General features: G+C 26.2%; 2 protein-coding genes across 2 annotated transcripts; one reads left to right on the top strand and one right to left on the bottom strand.

Moving 5' to 3' along the window:
• Positions 1-364: 364 nt before the first annotated feature.
• Positions 365-3,558, top strand: LOC126834205 (dolichyl-diphosphooligosaccharide--protein glycosyltransferase subunit DAD1). The gene is made up of 2 exons (XM_050565967.1): positions 365-686; positions 1,944-3,558. The coding sequence occupies exons 1-2, from the start codon at positions 479-481 to the stop codon at positions 2,072-2,074; spliced, it is 339 nt and encodes a 112-aa protein (XP_050421924.1). The 5' UTR covers positions 365-478; the 3' UTR covers positions 2,075-3,558.
• Positions 2,718-22,174, bottom strand: LOC126834204 (E3 ubiquitin-protein ligase AMFR-like). Its single transcript, XM_050565966.1, has 8 exons — positions 21,589-22,174; positions 14,325-14,582; positions 7,660-7,821; positions 7,284-7,591; positions 4,159-4,439; positions 3,732-3,838; positions 3,441-3,646; positions 2,718-3,370 (listed from the first exon to the last, which is right to left on the bottom strand). The coding sequence occupies exons 1-8, from the start codon at positions 21,829-21,831 to the stop codon at positions 3,190-3,192; spliced, it is 1,746 nt and encodes a 581-aa protein (XP_050421923.1). The 5' UTR covers positions 21,832-22,174; the 3' UTR covers positions 2,718-3,189.
• Between the last annotated feature and the right edge of the window lie 10 nt (positions 22,175-22,184).

Below are 22,184 nucleotides of genomic sequence, written 5' to 3'. Positions count from 1 at the left end.
TATAATATTTTTATTATAAATTATAAAACTATAACAAATAGCTAAAATTACATTAATACAAAAAATATACAGTACTTCGACAAACCATTTAATGACTATAAAATATTTAAAGCTCAAACTACAATATTATAATTTATAGTAATTTATTATTTCTTTCGCCGTATATATGTAGCTGTTATACCTATTTTCTGTTAAAATCTATTTGCTGTTATATTAATATTATTTCTTGATCACGAATCGTTTAATCCATGAACGACGCGGCCGGCAAAAATGATAAAGTGTGTTTCTGATAACTGTAATTTACACGTAATGCATAACAAACTCTTCCCCCAATCGTCCTGATAATACAATGTGATATGTCACGAAACAAATATAATACTGATTACTGTGGTCTGTAATCGTAAGAATAGGTTGTTAACGTTTTTTTACTTTGTGGAATCCATACGATTTTTATAAACAAAAAATAACATTGTTCATAATGGCTAAAATTGTAGGTATCGTCTCCAAGTTTTATGATGACTACGTAAAGACTACGTCGAAAAAATTGAAAATAATCGACGCTTATTTATTATACATAATGTTAACCGGAATTGTACAATTTTCCTACTGCTGTCTTGTCGGGACGTTTCCGTTTAATTCATTCCTTAGCGGATTTATTTCATCAGTCAGTAGCTTTGTTCTTGGTGGTAAGTACTTTGATTTTCCATTAAAACATTAACGGTATTTAAATTAAGTCGATATTCGGCAATGAAAATAATGTGTAAGGATGAAAAAAAAAGCGGTCGAAACAAATATGGTTGGATGTAATTAAGAGTGACAATATCGATATCATTAGAATATCTTTATAATAAATATTTCTGAATTTCCTTGTAGTTATCTAACGGGCCCTGGGGCACTTTGGGGTCATCAGTAACGAGACTACCGATTCACTTACCAGCAGCCACCTCAACCGTTTCTTTTAAGATTTGGACACAACCTTCTTCCCCCTTTCCCTTAAACTCCTCTTTAAATTGCTCCTTGCATGATCTACCATCTATTTGTGAGTTTCCTCATCTGCTTTATCATTTCTCCACAGAATTATCCTCTTCCAAAAAACTTAACTTACTATCTATGTGTATTTACGATCCTAACTCCTACGATATTCTTGGCGTCCGTTTTATTCCTATCATTCAATCCATCTTAAAATTTAACATTGTTGCTGGGTTTATTTTCTAATTAAGAACTACCATTAACAATGTATATAATATGTGTTTTTCTATATTTAAGCTATGTAATTGTTGAGCTGAAATATTTCCAATAAAGTACAAGTTCATATTGTACTCCAATTCAAAGTGAAAACATTGGCACCTTAATGTTTATTGATATTGACAAAAATTTAAGTTAATTTTTATTTTATTATGTAATTAATCTTTTTTGTAAATTGGTATATTATTAATATGGAAAAAGCCATTCAGAGTAAAATTTTTAAGAATCTGTTTTTTTGTAATACTATTTAATTAGGAGTACAGTATATGCTATTTAAATATTTATTATATGAAAAGTAATACATAATTTTAATGCAATGTTATTTACTATTACTGTTTATGAATATGCGAAAAATGTAATGGCATGCATATTTCAGGATACGTATTGTGCATTCATTTCTTCAATAAAAAATCTCAAAATTGCTCTTTATCATTTACAAGAAAAACATAATTTTAATGCATTTAAAATACTTAGCAGATTTTTTCACAAATTATATAAATATTTATTTATTTATTAATATATTATTATAGTTATACTTATTAACTGTTCATAGTTGCAGTTTTTATAAAGTTATGTTAGTTTTATTTATAAGTTTATATATAATTGATTTTTTGAAGTACACTTTGCTACTATACATCATATTATTATTATCATCGAAATATTAAATTTAGTTAATAAAATATGTTTTTTTTTTATAGTGTGTTTGCGATTACAAGCTAACCCACAAAACAAATCTCAATTCAGCGATATCAGTCCAGAACGTGGGTTTGCCGATTTTATTTTTGCACATGTTGTACTACATCTAACAATTATGAATTTCATTGGGTAGAAAAAGGATTAAATTACAATTTGAATTAATAATATCGTTTTTTCTCACTTACGTGTTATGTTCATAATTAAATAAAATACTAAAATATTAAATTAATAAATCTGTAGACTACTTATTTATGTACTATATTTATTTTTATATACATGTTTTCATAAAAAAAAAAATAGTTTCACTTTTATTACATTTTTTTTATGCTCACTTAAGTTTAAACTAAAAATTATAATATGTATTCTTAAAATTAGAAATGTAAAATTATAATATTTGTTACAATGATTTACAATTTGACTAGGAATAGTTGTAAAAACATAACAAAGATTTGTTTGATGATAAAAATAAATTGTTAACAGATTGTTAAAAAACGTTATACAATTTTTAAGGTGATGTAATTTCATTTTATAGTTACATAATATATAAGTGTTCAGTATACATTTCTATAATAATGAAAAAACTGCTTGAATTTATAATTATACACATATTTTGTCTTTTTTTTATTTAGAACTAATTTTTGTAATATGTTACAAATCACAAGTGGTTCAGAATATCATATATTATATATATTTATAAAATGATAATGAATTAATAAATGTATTGTTCTTATGTTTAGAGCACACCTTTGCTCACATATAAAAGTTGTAATGAACAAATATTTTGGATATTTTAAAAAATAACCATCGGTCAATATTTAAATCTTTTTTTGTACAAATTGAACAGCAGTTTTTAATTTAAGAAATATTTTTCTTTTTTTATTATTTAATAATAATAATAATTTGAAAAATAGTGTATATTTATAACGAGATACACATTAAAGTTAAATAAATTATATACAGGTAATTCATATTTTATTACCTCAAAATTTTAATCAACTGATATTTTCTTACAAGGCGGAGTGGGACAATATTACTGCCATTTAAAATATATTTCTCTTTACTACCAAATTGTATAAAATGATCAAGCAGAACAGGAACTAAAGGCCGAATTTTGAGATTATTAAAAAAATTACCCGTAACTTGAATGTAATAATATATCATGTGAAATTTGTTTTACTTTTAAACAACTAACAGCATATGGGTATTTACTATTTAATCACAGTCTTAATATCTTTAAAAAATCTCCATTTAATGATCCAGTCTAGATGAGGCATTGGGATGATCTTCTCTGTTCATGTATCTTTGTCTGGCGCTCATGATCATTTGCTGTTTCCTAGCTTTTAACATATGTTCCCTTTCATCGGGTGACTTGGAGAACTGGCTTCCCACTTTTGGGTCTATTACAGGCTCATTTGAACTCAAAATAAACCTAATAGTTGATTGTACCACATAATTAATGATTGATTTAGAAAAATAAAATAAGTATAAACATGAAATACCTTGTTGGAGGTGTTGTATTAGTTATATATTGTTCAACTGTATTAACTGCAGGAATTGTCTCAATTAAAGGCTCTTCCTCAACAAATTGTTGTGGCGAAACAAGCCTACCTTCTAATATGTTATCAATAGTCAAATCAACTGACCTGGTAGCTAGTAAGTCTTCGATTATCACATTCATATTGTAGTATGGAAACATTTGCATGACCTAATTATACATAAAACAAAAGTTATTAGTAGAAAAAAATGTATCTAATAATTTATCTATATTTTAATGAAAACTATACAATTACCTGTCTAGCCATTGTTTCTACTTGTGAGGTTTGCATTTGTGCAGGTGGCCTTAGTGAATGAGTAACTTCAACTGAAAAACTTGGTAACCAAGATAAGTATCTAGAACCTAGAAAAATATACGTTTTAGAAAATAACACATGTAAAATGTTACAGACGTTTAATATTCATATAGCATGAACAGTATTTTACTATGAACTACTATTACTATTACCCTTCAATCAAACTGTTTTTAGTAGCTTGTTCAGGTAATCACATGTTTTGTATACATGATTAACAGGTCAAAAATGTTACACTACAATTATTTGTAAATGTTATAAAAATATTACAGATATTTTATAAGAAAAGATGTGTAAATAATCTTGAAGGCTGTTGAATATTCGTTTACTTAATTGAAACTAAAAAATAGTAATAATTATTTGAAATTACCATCAAAGTGAAAAAAGTGGTGAGGTGTGTGAACATGTGTACCCAAAGTATCTTGACCAACATTATTAGTGGAATTTGATACACCTATGTTCTGTTCATGAGCTAAAGTCAATGAAAGACGACAAGTGGGACACGACGGTTCTTGTTCCATCCAAGATTGTAAGCATCCATTGTGGAATAGATGTCCGCATGGTAATTTCCTAGCGGAATCCATTTTTTCCCAACATATTGCACAGTTATCTGAGTTGGTTTCCAATTCGTCAAGAGTTGCCATCGGATAACTAAAAATACAAGATAATTATTTCAAATATGATCCACGAAAAAAAAAATGATTTTTCCATATTACAATAATTTAATTAAAACTTAAAAATGAAAAAGCTATAATAACGTCTTGTATCACTAACTAAATATTTACATTCCTACCCCACAATACAGGCTGATAACATTACTACGAGTTTTAAATAACCATGCTGTGATTTAACAAAAATTGTGAGGCTTAAAGAGAAAAGGGACCTCTTGTCACAAGAATCCAAATCGCAGGAGAGGTCAAAACATCAATCGGGGTCAGAAACATATTTAAGAACAAAAAATTATGTTATCTACTTAAGGGCACTTTATTTTAATTTTTGGTTTCATTAAGTATATAAAATAAAAAGTTGGCGACATTTTAAAACTTTAAAGTGTTAAATAATAAACTCAAACAAATATACTACACGGGCAGTAAGAAGTTACTACACAGTAGGATCAAAGCTGAAAACAGTATGTGACTCAATTTAAAGCTATAGAATCACAATCAAACAATTCGTAGTTCGTTCTCTTAACTTTGGGATAGAGCAAGAATCCGACACACTTAGAAGCTACCTGTCCATAAAGTGTCTAACATTTGCATTGAAACGTTTTTGAAAATTGTTTTTACTTCATTCTTATCAGTTTTTGAAAATTGTGCTAAAAATATTTTTAAAACGAAAAAATCCTTCCCTTTTGAAAGAAAAAAGGTTATGACAAAATTTTGTTTCCATGCTTTTATTTAATAGAAGTGCACTTTGTAACCCAAGACAATAAGCCAATACATAATTATTTATTCATATAGCCAAGGTCATTTAACTAAATCGATGAAGTTAAGTATAATAGGGAGCTGCTCATAAATTATTATGATTTTAGCCAATTGATCGATATCCATAAAAGCTTAAATAACTGAAACAAAATAAAATATGATATTCACCGCTTATATTCTATAATCCTACAACAAAAGTACTACCTTCATATTATAAAAAATCGAATGTAGTAAATTTTTTATAATGAGTACGAGAATGGTATATTAAACTCAAAAAATTTGAGTTTGAATTGTATTTATGTTTTATATGTATATATAATACTACACAATGAAAAAATTTAGACATGACCTTAGAACAAACGGGTTTTGTGTTACATTGTTAAAAAAATATAAATCGACTTTTAGTAGAAGAATGAGGAAGTTATTTGATTTATAATATTATGCTTTTTTTACGGAGACATTTTTACAAATAACTTTATGAAACTGTTTTTGATGTCAAACGTAGATTTAAATAAGACTGACCCTAGTAATTTTTTTAAGATAAAATTGTGCATATGTAAAATATTAAACATGATTTTAACTTTTTTTTTTGTTTAATTGAGCCTAGAGGTGCCCAAACACGTGAACATTTCATACACCTCATCAAAATACCGCAGACAGTAAAAAGTTGTGATATTGTTACCGGTCTTTTGTATAGAGATTGGAATTATTTTTTAAATTAATCGACTTGTGTTAAATGTTCCTCCGATGATAATGCAATTTTTAAAAATGACATCAAATATCCTATTGATTAATGACTATTACTAAATGTTAACGTTTTTCTTATATTGTTATAGCTACTATTATTGTATTGAAATATACAAAGCACACAATAAATATATTATTATGCATAAATATCAAATATCAAATTGGGTCGTTACGCACGTGTTATATTGACAATGTTTGGTTAGGTTAGGTCGATTGGTTTATGAAACTGTTGTGTTAAAACCGTTTTTATTTAATTAAAACGTCACCCTATTAAACAGTTATAATGGTTTATTAGTTTATCAGGTCTGCCCAAGGAATCAGCACTCAGCCATAAATAAATTCAACGAGAAAATGGTAACGAATTAAATAACGTATTAATTGTTAACGTATTCAACTTTTTTAAATAATTTTTTGTGTAAACTTTTCAAGATAGCCACTTTATTAAGAATAATTGGCTTAGAATTTTTAACGGTCGATTACCAGTTTTGGATAATTACTTTGTAAGTTATTGAAGGTTAAAATTTAAAACTGGTGGTGGATTGCAGTAGTTATTTTTATCTGCGCGCATTATTCTACCGCACTTCACCTCCCATCATTAACTTTAAACTTAAATAACTTTAAAAGTAATTATTCAAAAGTGGTTGTTGACCATTCAACATATTAGCCAATTATTTAAAAAAAATAAACAGTTAAGTGTAATAAAAAACGTGGTGTTTTTAGCACTAACGAGTATAATAAATTAATTAAAAATCTTAAAAATATTCACTAAAACAAAAGTTATTCCATTTGTCAAATCTTTGTAGGCCATTCTGTATTAGGCAATTGATGGCGGGTATTATAGAATATATATTTTATTCTGGTACTGGTTATCCATCCGGGATTAGGCAGTTACAGACGTAATTAAAATTCAAGTGCACCTGAGGGCTGAGGTTATCACTTCGTCACCGGTCACACCATGCTAGTCATAATGGGATATACCACTATATATTATATAAAAGCTTAAGCCCTATTGATTAATTCAAACAAAGTATTGTAGACTGAAATTGGTCTAGTGGTTTAAAAGTATATTCAGACACAATGAAGAAAAAAATCATTAAAGTTAACGAAGCTATAACAATTAAAAATGTACACTACATTAACGACATACTTATTTTTTGTATTATACCCAAGTCCAATATGCCTGTTTATGTTTAATAAACTAACTAATATTATGGTATTAAATTAGTGTTCGTAGAAAAAAACACTTAGCTAAGCTACAGTTTTTAAATCGTATTGGATAAGAACTAAATTTTAAATATAATAAATTAAATTTGTTAAAACTTACTTTTTTTCCAAATGGGCATGTACCCACAAATAATTTTTATGTCTTTGAAGCCGTTTTTGAATATCACTAATTAGCTGTCTCATATGCATGAATATTACAAATCCGGCCATCGTCAAATACGAATTTGTCCAAATTATGGCATGTGAATAATGAAGGATTTCCATCAAACGAATTCCAAGATCTAGACCCAGTTCAGCATAATATATATATTTTCCAGGACTTGTAGTATGACTCATGGAATTTCGATGGAAAAGCTGAATATAATGTCTAAGAAATATGTGACCTATGCTTCCAGCTAACATTAAACACTAGAAAACAAATTATACAGTAGTATAAAGTACAAACGTTATTCAAAAACTGTAATATATTCAATTACCTCAATCACCATAAAGGCAAATATATGTTTCGATAGGGTTAGACCAATATAATAAGCGAAACTCAATAAAAGTAAAGAAAATATAAATCCAATACTCAAAAGAATAGACATGTGTATGTATTTCCAGTTAACTCGAGTGCCTGTTCCCATAGACATCCACATCTGTAAAAAAGATAATTTGAATATCATAATTGTTATATTTAACTACACAAACGTAAATATACTATTAATTATAATACAGATTCAATTTTCAACATTCAAATTTCAAGAGAATGGAATGAAAATGAATATAAAGGTAGCGTATCTACCTGAAGGGTTGTGTGGAATTACTATAAATTCAATTATAAAATTATTAATACTGAAAAAATTAAAGTATTTTGGTTGTAGTAAGTATGACGATAATAAATAATAATGTAAGTAAATTTTGATGTCAATGAGCGTAATTAATTAATAAATAAATAAAAAAGACAGTACAATAGAGTCAGAGCATAGTGGGGACAAAATACGTTGGGGTAGATGAGGTACAGGTATATGAATTATTACTACTGAAAAAGATAAAATCACTTTTAAAAAAACCTTCGATCCGAAGGGCGGAGAGCTATTTTATCTGCGCTCGTTACTCAGTACTCTACCACTCCACCTCCTTTCCTAAATTTTAAACATTAATAACTTTAAAATGAATTATCTAAAACTGGTTGTATTGACAAATCAACATTTTCAGCAAATTAGTCTACTTTCATAAAGTTAACTAAATATGTATGTTTAAGTTTCAAAAGTCGATAGCGTGGGATATAATGGAGAGGGCAAAATAAGTAGACCAAGTCATCACCGCCAACATTATAGCTATTAAAACTCTATTACCTAACTGGTAAGTGGTAGCTAATGCAGTTTAATTATGTTTTCGATTATATTTTATATTTTCTCTAATGTTTTTTTGTGTCTATTGTATAACTTGAAGAGATTGTTATTTCTAAATGCGCTAATGTCTATTTCTAAGTAAATATGTAATTACTAATTAAACGAGACAATAATTAATATGGGAAAATTGCACAATCATATCTAAAATTAGTTAAGAGATTAATGATAAACGGAAAAACATTTGGTACAAAAAGCCAATCATCCTACGATAATATTATAATAAAATTGTTCAAAAAACGATTAAAGTCTACAAATTCAAATGAAGTGTATGTTTAGAAAACTAAACACTAAATTAATAGATATCATTAATAAAACACTTGAATATAAAATAAAGATAAAAAGCAATAATGATTACATATGAGCCAGTAAAAAAAAATGATTTTGACAAGGTAATCAATTTTTGATATGTGCCTTTCACAAAAATACTTTTTAACAAAGCACCCCAAGAAGGTCTAATAGTAATTCGAGATTTTTTTATTGAACTTATATTTATATATTTTAAATTGATTTGTTAAATAGAAAATATATTTTACCGTTTGCTGTGCTAACTATTGTCTTTATTGACGGTAAATTATTAGGTAGTTTTGTTATGCACTTACATAGTGTATGATCAAAAACAATAAAATCATAATGGCATAGCTAAAAAACGACAGTTTTAATTGAATTTTGAAAAGGATATAATATATATTATAACATAAGCTAATAGCATTGTTATAATACAATCAACACGAGATATTTGCTATAGCTATAGTTGATATTTGACATAATTCATGTGCAACATCCAACAGTATGATATTTGTATGGAGTTATCCATCAAAGTCAATAAGAATTTAGAAAACATTTCATGTGTCTAAAATCGGATGTCCATGAGCTTAAGATGTCTAAACTGATGAGCGATTACCTACTGATAATTATTTATTTATTACATGTATTGTTGTTCATGTTAATTGTTTACTAAATGGCGCAAATATGGTCTTATTTTTTTTTTTGTGGTTAACCTAGTTTTGAAACTTTAAAAATATATAGAAAACAACATTCTACATTGTATGTCGTTGGTATCTATAATAGCTTAATTTGTACGTATTGTTTAGAATAAGTTTTATTTTTATTTTGAATGACTCATTACAAACTAATTACAGAATTTAAAAAAACGACGATGTAAATTGCATAATATTGTTTATTTAAGTGCAACAATACTTTTAATTTAGATGGGAGTTGCATGTCAATCCAATTTCAACTTTATCGTTAGTTTCAAGTTTAATGTAGTATTAGTATTAATAATAATATCTAATAATAATTTCCAATAATAATTATAGCTATAATTATAAATAAATTATTATATTATTATATTATATAATAATATAATAGATACTTTAGATCTTCAACACATCTAAAGAATTTTTTTTTTTTAACCTCATTCTTTTAACACTCATTAGCCAAAAAAAAAGTATGATTAGGATTTAGTTTTTTTTCCTATAGTTGAGAGACCTTTTCCGGGGTTGTAATTAAAATTAGAAATTTTTATTTCGTGATTCTCAAAAACTACGCCAAAAAAAAAAGCGAAGAAAGTTTCTATTCCTTTCTACCTATTGAAGCTAAATCATGTAGTTGATAATCGAAAACATCACAAATCACAGAATGATAAATACTTTGGTTATTTTTTTAGCGTTTTTAAGCTATTTCCAAAAGTTAATTAAACATAATTTGAAAATCTAAGCTAAAAATTATCTATGGATTATCATTAATAAATAATTATTAAATTTTACAAGCATGATATTGATATGTGTTTGTGATGCAATTCCGTTACATAGTTTTTAGAGATTTAAAAGTAAAAGATAAACCATAAGTATAAAGTTCCCTTTTTATAAATAGATATACGACGTATATAATAATCAAATGCATTTATCACATTAAAAATAATCACTAACTTGGCAGTTTTCTGATCAAAACATGTTTTGATTTATTTCAGTATAATTTAATTTTAATTTTGCAACGTCGTTATTGATAAATAAATAATTATTTGCGCCAATTAACATAATCGCAAACTATGTTATTTATTTTATTAAACTTAGAGTACTTATAATAAAATTAAATAAATTTTTGATTTTCTGTCTTACAAAATAAGTTTCGACTATATTCGGTGTAAATTATCAAAAGGTATCACTAAAACCAATGCAAATCACTTTTTATTTAAATTCTCCTTTTAGTATATCTTATGTGAGTTATGTTAAACGGAAAGCCTTCATACTTTTAAAACTCATAGGAGTTATGTTTTAAAATATATAATTTAAAAAAAATATATATATATATATATTATAATATACAGTTTATGAAAATAAATAATTTATGTATATTATATAATATAAATATATTATATTATAAAACTACTATTTACTATTATTATTTACTATTTAATATTTAATTTTGGTATTTGATTTAAAAGTGAAAAATCTCACAATTGTCAAGTTAACATTAAAAGCTTGCTCGAATTGTACATTTTCATAAAGTTATAAATTAAATATATCGTGACATTCTCTTATTTTAAAATATGACTTAAAGATTACATTTTGTAGAAACAAAACCTTTTTTTTGTAAAAGTATATCTATATTTTTTTTAAAAAACAAGAATTCACCTAAATTTAATCATAAATGAATTTCGATTGGAGAACATTTTAGAGTTAAGTTTTATATTTTAAACCTATTAAAAATTTCAAAATGGAATGTTCCGTAAGTCGGTCTCTAGAAGCTTAATGTAAGATCAACAGTAAAAAAGTTAGGTTTATAGTTTATAAGTTATAATAATAAAGTTTAGGTTATAGTGATAAGTATGTAGGTCTATGGAACTACCGTTTTAAAATATGCTTTATACGGTTTCGAGTGTACTAACGTTGGTCTGAACTATGCTTTGTTCTCTATTAAATATTCACAGATTAAGATGCTTCGTCGAAATGTCATTGACCAGTAATTAATTACCACTATTTTTTGTAAGTTCTACTATTATTACAAAATATATACTATTAATACTCATGATTATATTTAATTTTATACATAAGAAGTCAACCTAGGCCAAACGCATTCCACTACACCGGAAATCATGATAATATTTTAAAAAATGAAATTAATAAACATAAATAACCTTTGGAGTTGTCATTCGTTGCACAATATGAATCTTATAACTATTTTATCAGGTACCTATATAGATTAAGTAGGCACTAAGGCGAAATTTATTATGTAAATAAACAACAGTACTGTGGCTATACTATACTGTTTTTACATCGACCTTATTATTTTTCTATGTAATATATTTTTAATTTGACCCGCTTTTAAAAAATATTTAATAGCTACGACAGAAAGCTCACAAAAAAAATTGTCTACAAAAGGAATGCCCACAAAATAATGTTCGTAAAAATGGACATTTAAAATTCTTTTATACAAACATATTTGCAGAAGTATCTACGGGAAAAAACAAAATATAGCATCATTAATACAATGACTAATGAGAGCGTGTAAGGCTATACATTGACATTTACTAGTGTCGTTATTACTAGTTAAAACTTTTTGATTAATCTACCTTTTCTCAAAACATTTTCTGTTAATGAATTAAAAACTACTTGAGACAAACCAAAATGTGTTAATAAAACTCATTAAATAATTTAAACTACCCTTTTGGATTAACAAAAAAAAAATTACTTATAATTCCAAATTATAAATACAAATTATAATATTTAATTAAAAGTTTTACAAGTTTATAGTATATTGCATATTTTAAAAATTAGTTGTAATTTGCTTCGCCATATAATTATTATTATACTGACATTTATCAGTAAATTAAATATAATTTTGATACAAATTGAGAACGTCCCAGACGAAACCGTACCTAATCTAAATTAATTGAACTTGTCTTAAAACTAAAATGAAGTTCATTTGAAATATCTGCGATCAAGTTCAAACCAATCCATGGTTCTTTAATAAAAAAATAATTGCTCATATTATACGACTAAAATATTTTTAAAAAAATTGTAGTACCACGAACAGCCTAAGGATATTGGACACACGAAACTTGTTCGCGATGACAGTAATGGTAATGACAGAACGACAGTACTATCTAGCTTGACTAGATAGTGTGACAGTACTGTCGTAGCCACTATCGAATAATTTACACAACGACAGTTTCTGTCATGACATTAACTATCACCATTTACTGTCATCGTGTAAATGAGCCTTTAAGAACGTGAAAAGTCAACGATAAATTCAAGCCGCAGAGGTCACTTAAGAATAAAACCAATTTTTTTCTCAGAATTTCCATAATATGAAAAACAACGATAAACCAACCCAAGTACACACAAGGTCAACTATACGTCACATTGTATTACATAAAATAGCAATACTACTATACAAAACTTAGTTTGCATAGTAGGTAATACCAGATGGATAATTATGTAAAATAAATTAATGTTGTCGAACTTGTTGTTAAAAAAACGTAATGTAAATAAGTATCGGAAGGTTCTGGACTCCGTGAGAAAAATCATATTTATGTATGTTAGAATTTTTCGCTTATTTATAGTGGCACTAATTTTTTTGGCCCTAGAGCTCAACAAATTGTTTTTGGTAGGACCTTCAAAAAAACGTCATGTTACTGTAACTAATTTATTACAAAAAATCAGAAATAAAAGTTGAATACAATCTCAAATAAATATTCTTTTACATTGTGCTTACACTTTATGTACACACTAATATATGTTTTTTTAATCTAAATACCCTGTAAACGTTGTATTAAATACAACAGCTTACCAAGTAAGTAAAGTCGACAATCAATTTAATACTTTAATATTCTACGATCTATAAATAGGATAAAATAGTTGTTTTTAAATCAAGGTGGCTAATGTCCAAGCCTCGTGTATAATAATTTAGTTACAAGTGTATGTATAAACAATTTTTCGTTTAGTAAAAACATCATTTGCGTTTTATTAATATGTATAAAATATCATATTGTAGTTAAAAGCGTTTTTACAAATTTAGCACTACAAATTATACTATTTAAAAAATTGCATTAAAATTTGCTTCGTTTCAATATTACTCCAATTGAAATAGACGATTTCAGTTATTTAATATATTTGATAATTAATTATTTTAAGTTTAATATTATATAAATATAACAAATGATAAAAATTGCAAAGAAATTATAAATACAACTTCTAGTCCTATATCTTAAAAAAACCTTATATTTATAAAAAAAAATTGTGTGCGGGTAATAACTAATCTCTTACAATAAATAAATGTCATTGTGTTATAATTTATCACAGATCAAAACAAAGTAACCGTCTAAGATATACATTACAGAGAACTATTCACAATTAAAAGTAGTAAATTATGGTTGGAGAGTAGTTTAGGAAATTTTTTGATTAATAAATGTAAGTAGACTTCTAATATAGTGTACTTGGTTTGGCAGTACATATACTAAATAAATGTAGTACAAGTTACAGATAAGACTATAAGTTGAGGAGATCAATCAGAACACCAAAAAAAAAAAAAAGTAGTAGTTCTAAGAACAAAAAATACGTTGCCGACGTCCATTAATAAGTGGAACGGATAGAGAAATTTGAATAGAAAAATGAAACAATATAAATAATCATACAGAAATAGTCAGCAAACAAAACCTGACCGGTTTTGTTTTCAACTCTTTCTACAAATTTACTAAATAATTATTGCCTATTAAGTACAAAATGATAAAATATGTAAGTACTCACGTATTCAAATCGATCTTTGCACAAATTAGTCATTAGATGAAGAAAACCCAGGGTTGAATACCAAAACAACCACAAAGCCACTTTGTCCAACGTGTATGCTTTTAGGATAATAAACATAAATATGAACTTGTAAATAACCCAATTCCATAAACGTTCACGAAATTGAACATGTTCCACTGGTCTTAAATTACCAAGAACAAGTGACTGTATTGCTGCACCAATCATCACAGTAGCACATATTGCGCTATTACATAAAACCTGTAAAATTACAAACACATTACAAATTTTAATGTTGACACACTCGTAAAATAGAACATCTTAAAAATGTAGTAATCATTTTTACAATTTTATCAAAGATAAATTGTGAACCTTAATTTTTTTTGTATAACAGTTAATAATGGTTGTGTTTGTTCTACCTATATTTAACAATGACTAATGTGTTATGAGACTTAGTAAAACAAATTTTACTAATTTTTTTGTTTTGTACATTGCATTCTACTAATATAATGTCCATATTAAGTGTTTCAGTGATTTATGGGTAAAACTATTTTATTATAATAAGAACGATTCAATTTTGTCATTACGATAATATCTAGTAATTATCAGCCATCAAAGCTTTTAATAACAATAAGTACATTATTATTAAATTATGAGAGCCAAGGTCTGTCTTTTGTTTTTATTTTTAAAAACAAAAGGTTACCGAGGTAGAACCGTAGAGCTAAAGCTTATTTTCCAGTTATAGGAAAATACACGTAAAATATGATTTTAATTCGTTTGAATGTTTTAGTAATAAAAAAAGGATAAAAAAGTGAAAATTATTAATTATTCATAAAATTAAATAACATAGTATGATCGTTTGTCATGTCGATTCAAAGGAAAATCAATTTCCTTCACCCTATACCGCTTAAAAAATGATTCACAAATTCATATTCAATGCAATTGTTCATTTAAATTTATCCATGTAAAAGATTTATAGATACTTTTTTCTTAAGGCCCTCTGTTAGTACTTTAAGGTATTATAACGGTATTAATATTTAATATTTTTTTCAATGCATTTTCAGATTATTGAGTAAACCTATGTCGATTGTTGTCACTTGCTGTTTGTGGCTAAGATTATTACCAAAAAAATAACAGCATAATATATTAACATACTAAAGAAATTATTTTTAAACCTACTTATTTTATACGCATTATTCTTATACTTCAAGACCGTATGTTGGTAATAACATAAGATGTCTATGTTGTTTTAGTTATGGTTTATACTAGTGCATAGGTATACAAATAATATATATTCTAAATTTTAAATATAAAAAGGATATTACAAAATAAGTAGGTACATATTTTTTTTTTTTTTTACGGTATATTAGTAAGACTTTATTATTAGTAGTTTAGTTTATTACAAGTTTAAACGATAGTTTAAATGATAGTTACAAGAGGCGTAAATTGGCACACGCACACATAATATATAAATGATAACATGATGTTATATAATTTATTGTATACATCACATGAATAATGATACACAACTAGATACAAACCAAGAGTATAAGTAAAGCGAAATACAATCACACTGATATCTTAAAAAAGGGCCTACTAAGTTATGACTACCAAAAATAGAATAATTGAATAACTACCTACCTATTGTGTTTACGACATGGCAGTATCATAAATTATATACTTCTATTGTATTAAGAATTCAATTATAGACTTTAATTGGACAACATTTTAAACATTCGATGAAGGTAAAAAAAGGATTCCAAAATAGTAAAAATTAACGGGTAAAAATAATATATAATTGGTAAATAATGAAAATTTTCTTGCAGAATGTTATTGTATTAAAAAAAATCTAAAATAATTAAAAGGATAAGCTGTAATGTTGCTTATATAATTACAGTAAATGCATAAAACATCAAATGGTTCATGGCATTTTTATACTACAAAATGGTCAGCAGATTTATATATATTTTTAAACTTATTGGTTTTATACTATTGACAATAGACATTTTAGAATGTAAGCAGAAAATGTTATTTCCTTAATAATGTCAAGGGTATTAACTTATTTGGATTAGTCAATTGGCCTTAATTTTCTATCTTTTTCAGCGAACATAGCACGCATTCATAAATTTTAATTAATTTTTATTCAAACTATACGAGTGTTAAATAATAAAAGTTGAGTAATTTACCTTGCCACGGTTATTTATATATACATATTAATACATCATACATGCTTTTCCTCGTGGAAAAGCATAAGATTTTCTTCTAAGTCTATTAACAGGACCATGATTCAATGTTTTTTCTGTGCAGGGAAGAAATTAATTTTCACATCAAAGCGTTTATTTGAAAGGGATTTTATCGCATTTAGTTATAATAATTTGTTAGGACTTGTGACTTCTTCCCCATTATGCTCCGACCCTACTGTGCTGGCTCTTTTTACGTAAGTTTTATTTATTTAATGCTATACATATTTAATTCCACAACTTCATTAAAATAGTGAATATAAGATTAATATTGAATCCTGATGGGTAATAATAATTCATAATATAGTCTACGTATAAAATTACACATACAATTTATAAATAGTTTGTAAATATCATAAGAATTTTCCTATGATATTTAAATGATTTCTATGATAATAACTTAACATTAAAAATAATTTGTATTTTTGGTTCAAATTTATTTTGTAACGCCTTGACATAATTGTAGGATTCTTTTGATATTTAACGATAAATGTTTAACACTATTATGTTAGAACTTAAAATACAAATGTATATGGCCATAGTTCAAACTACTAATTAAAACAAAAATCGTAAAAATAATTGTAAAATGTGTTAATGCAGTAGATATAAGCATAAAGAAAAATAAGTACAATTAGCAATAAATAGTTACTAACCCCGAAACATTGATATGATAATAGTTGAGAACGATAATTGTTATGGAGTAAAAAAATAACACAATATATTATGTAGTTTGTGAACCACACTCTAATGTTTCAAGTTCATTAAGTCCCGTAATTACTCTTGTATTGATTGTTATTTAGGCAGGAAAGTATACGTCATATTTTTAATGTTGTTTTAAATAATATAACTATGAAACGAAAAACGCACAAACAAAATATTTATTATAGTCAGATTTATCACATATTTATCAGAATTTAAACAGACATTACAAACAATTAACATACTACATATATAATAGGTGACGTTATTATCTTTTTTCGTCGGTCAATAGTAACGCGGTGCTGTAAAGCATTGACGTATTAATATTTTGTTTCCCGTTAACTAGGCACATTTAATATTCTAAAAAAATTAGTAAAATAGCATTTCAAAATAGAAATCAATAATATATAGGTAGATATAAGATTCAAATTTAATTTAATAAGTAGATAGTTACATCCCAAATACAAACAAACCTCTAAATTTTAAATAATTTAAGAAGATATATTGGGATATAAAACAATATATTATACATGTATAGATGACGCCATAAAACGTAATTAGGTGTAATATATTTTGATGTATGTAAACTATATTAAATATAGTTTTCATACAAAAAGAATATAATATATATATATATATATATATGTATATAATTACACAGTACATTACTTCCGAGCCAATAACTATTACGATCTATGTATATTTACATACTTAGAGGAAGATAACCTTGAGCCAGAATGTTTTAAATCCGTAGTGTTTTACATTAAACGTAATTTTTTACAACAATAATAATTTGTAGTTGTTTGCTTAACGGTTTTAAGATAGATTGTAATTAAAATAGATTTATCCGTGCAAAATATGTCATACTAAACTTAATAGTATTGAAGTCCGAATTTTGAGTTGAGGAAATACAATTGACGATGCATTCATTTTTTTTTCTATAGTATGATTAGCGAGTAATATTATAAAATACCAGAATCAAAATATCTGTTAAGATTTTAACATACGTTATAATGTAATGAATAAAACTTTGATCATCGAATATGTGTAAGTAATATTTAACTACTTCCTCTACATTAAGGTATATCACGAATAAATGTATAAAACTATAACAGGTTTTTCATCAATTGCAGCTGCTTTTGTCCTTCTGTGGTCGATTGCTTGACTACAGACACGGAAAATTATCCAGTTTTTTTAAGGTCATCTAGTCAGTCAATCGAAATGTATATACTTAAAATTAAAGACATACATCTTAAATTTAGCTCACTTTTAAATAAAAATGAGTAATAAATAATATACTTCTTAATCATGCTGCAGTTCATATTTAAATTATAGTGAACAAAAAACAAACCAAAATCAGTAAACATGGTTACCCCACTATTATTAATATTATCTTACTGTATTCATCGTGTTCTAAGGTCAACAACCTAAAGAGATTTTCAGTACATTTGAAATTAATTCAAAAACACTTCCGACTTCCTGGATACCTGTTAAAAAGTAATAACATGTATCTAATGGTCATCTTAGTAATTACTGCGAGCGTAGAGAATTTCCTACGTTTATAAGGAAGAGATATTAAATTTATTATTTATAGTGCAAACTACTGGTTTAAAACGAGATTTAGACGGATTATTGTATTGTTAGGTTATTACTTTGACATGCATATTCATTCTATAAAATACATTTTTGCATCAGTACCCATCATAAAAAAAATACGTTTTTTGTTACAATTGAAATAGATACTATCTTAAAATTAAAAACACTAATTCATAAAAGTAGGTATAAATGTTTTAGAGAGGACGTCATATCCCCTATTTATTAAAAAGTAAGACAGTGTTCTAATTGGAAAATAAAGTAGGGGAAGTTTTTACTAAAAAAAAAAAGCGTAACCGGCATTTTTTTTACCCCCAAAAATCACCACTTATAAAAATTAGCAGGGGATACGCTACAATTTCTGAAAAAAATGTTGAGGTAATCACCCCCTCCCCCTTCCCATTCGACCACTGGAGTTAAGTATACGTATTTTTTTTGCCAAATCTTAATTTAAATGTTAAACGGTGATGTGTAATTATTAATTCAGTAATTAGAACTCTTTTTTTGGTAGTTCATTTATTTTTTAAACTATCACAGTATTCTAGAAAACGATTTCAAATAAGTTTTCATCTAAACATGTTCGCGCAAAACAGAAAAAGGTACCTTTCAAAGTAATTTTAGAGATAAAAAAGATTTAAGGACAAGATTTCTGGGAGAACCTCATATGCGTTTTGCATTACCTATTAATAATTCATAGGTCAATATGATGAATGCAAAAATACATTTTTTTAACTTATTTAAATTTTGGTAACTTTTTTTTTATTAATATTTTGAAAAATATAAGGTTTCCTCGGAAATAGTTTCCTCTATTATTTTTATTATAGGTGTTTTATCTCTAAAATCACTTTGAAAGGTACTTTTATCTGTTTTGTGTAAACATGTTTTTACCATTGTAAATCATCGATGAGACATCCTCTTAATAAAAATTTTGCAGTTACTGCCTTAAAATGTATAGAGATGGTCAAATTCTAAAATACTAATTTGTTTTTATATTTGATATACTTAAATGTTTAGCTAAATAAATTTGATAATTCATAATAAGTATTGTAGTTTAGAGAGCACAGTCCATAAACCAACCGCATAATCTGAAATCTAATGTGTACCAGGTGATTGGTTAACTATGACCCAGTCAATAACTAGAAATAAGACTTTTTTTAATTATTTTATTTTATGCTTCTATAATTATTAGTTTGGATAAACTTAATGTATTATTAAAAAATATAATCCCATTCTTTATATGTTTAAACCGTATGAACTTGTTTTTTAAATGGTAACGTATATATTTGATTAACTTTTTAAATTAAGAATAATTTGCTGAACATTTTAGCAGGTCGATAACCAGTATTGGATAATTATTTTCAAAGTTATTTAAGTTAGGAGGGAGGGGAGTGCGGTTAAGTAATGCATGCAGATAAAAATATCTCTACTCTCCATCCTAAATTTTAATCTTTGAAAATAATTATCTAAAACTGGTTATCGATCAGTCAAAATGTAGAGCAAATTATTCTTAATTTAACAAGTTAATCAAATATATCCATTACCTTTAAAAAAGACTTAAGTTAATACACTTTAAACATATAAGGGATGGAGTAATATTTTTTTTAAATATAATAAAATAAATAAATAAATTTGTCCCAACGAATAACTAAAAAAGTTTTTAAAAAAAAATAATAACAATTAAAAGTATGTATATTAATAAAAAGTCATTGACTGGGCCATAAGTATACTGGACTCAGTATACCAATATGAATCGTGCCGCATATCATAACATTTTGCTATTTTACATGCATGATTAGTTTGTTCTGAAAAATTAGAGTTGAATAATACAAACTCAAAATATTTATAGTTTTTTTAACCATCTACAAATCAAACAACATGTTTTTCTTTTCACTACAATTTTAACCAGAGGTATGATGTATTGACATCTTGGCTCTTATAACGATAGAAAATAGGTATAGAGTAATATATTTCAAATAATGAAACCATATGAAATTAATAGTGTTTTAGATATTAAGGTAATATGTATAATTAAAAAAATAATAAATCTCTTTCGGTAATAAGAAGAATTAAGAAAACAATTCATTACTAGACCTTGTGGCCTGTCCACATTATTTTATATACAAATTTGTACCGCTGTACTAACATTAAATAATTGGGACAAATTGCTCCATCAAAGTTATATGTTCGTCACTACTAAAAATATGATTTGATTAAAAAAGCAAATTCAGCAAACAATTTACATTGAAGCATTTATTACATTTACAAAATATTTTGGTTTAGAACTACTTTTTTAGTTCATACTCCTTAGAATTAGAATAATTTTTACTTTTCTTTTTTACCCATTAAGCTTTATGAGTAAAACAAATTGATTATGAGTTATTACTTATATATATTATTGTATATTGAGCTAATAGAAATATTTAACAATAAAACCAATTTATTTAAAAAAAAGGGAAAGTAATATAAATATAAATAATGCTTTATAAATCTCCATTCATAAATAATGTAGGTAGGTTTATAAAATGAATACATCAATATTAACAAGATTTTTTATAGCTTACGTTCTTCAAATACAGACATTTGTTTATATTTTTAGAAAAACAATCTACAAACGTGTAGTTCAATTAATTAGCAATTTACACAATGTGTGTCGATACCTATATAGGTGTAATATATAGGTAAACACATTAGCAACACAGATACCTAGGTGTATTTTAAGATATTTTGTTACTTACCAAGAAGCAAATAGGGTCCTGTATCATAAACGCTAATACGTTAAGCATTTGTTCATAGTATACATCCATAGGATCTGTATGGTTGTTGTATTTATCACTTTGAGCAACAGAATTAGAACCATTTGCTGCATCTGAGCTGTATTTTACTGAATAATACATGGCTGCTGATATGGATACGACTGTAGCCGAAATATATGTTGATAATTTTGGAACCGGTAATCGATCAGCCATCATGAATGACATATTAAAACTTCTTTAAAAATATTATCGAACTAGTCTATTTAATCGTTTAAGCTGGCATATGTTGACGCGCCCATTAAATTATTAAAATATCTATCATATTGTAGACGTTCAAACATAATTTAACAATTATCACAACTTAACTCCATAACTTTGCCAATTCGATAAAAATATTAACTATATCTAGCGTATAAAAGACAAATAAATATTACTGATTGTAAATATTCGTAAAATATTCACACGTCCAAGTAAACACAAAATATTCACAAACTCAGAAACCAACACACTAGACAAGAACATACGCTGAAGAATAACATCGTACTGAATACTGGCTACTGACTGATAAAATAGTAATA

The sequence above is a fragment of the Adelges cooleyi genome, unplaced genomic scaffold, assembly GCF_023614345.1.
Source record: "Adelges cooleyi isolate 19-005CV unplaced genomic scaffold, UGA_ACOO_1.1 ACOO_flye_CR_arks_rails_tigmint_CR_PRNA_21, whole genome shotgun sequence".
In the NCBI taxonomy this organism is placed as follows: Eukaryota; Metazoa; Arthropoda; class Insecta; order Hemiptera; family Adelgidae; genus Adelges; species Adelges cooleyi.
The sequence above is the reverse complement of the archived record's forward strand: the minus strand, read 5'-3'. Positions and strand labels throughout refer to the sequence as shown.

Coding starts and splice junctions, on each gene's coding strand:
- LOC126834205 (XM_050565967.1), top strand. CDS start 479: ATGGCTAAAATTGTAGGTATCGTCTCCAAGTTTTATGATGACTACGTA. Junction 687..1,943: donor CAGTAGCTTTGTTCTTGGTG/GTAAGTACTTTG, acceptor TTTTTTTTATAG/TGTGTTTGCGATTACAAGCT.
- LOC126834204 (XM_050565966.1), bottom strand. CDS start 21,831: ATGTCATTCATGATGGCTGATCGATTACCGGTTCCAAAATTATCAACA. Junction 7,822..14,324: donor GCAAAGATCGATTTGAATAC/GTGAGTACTTAC, acceptor TCTTTTTTACAG/ATGTGGATGTCTATGGGAAC. Junction 4,440..7,283: donor CATGCCCATTTGGAAAAAAA/GTAAGTTTTAAC, acceptor TTGTATTTTTAG/TTATCCGATGGCAACTCTTG.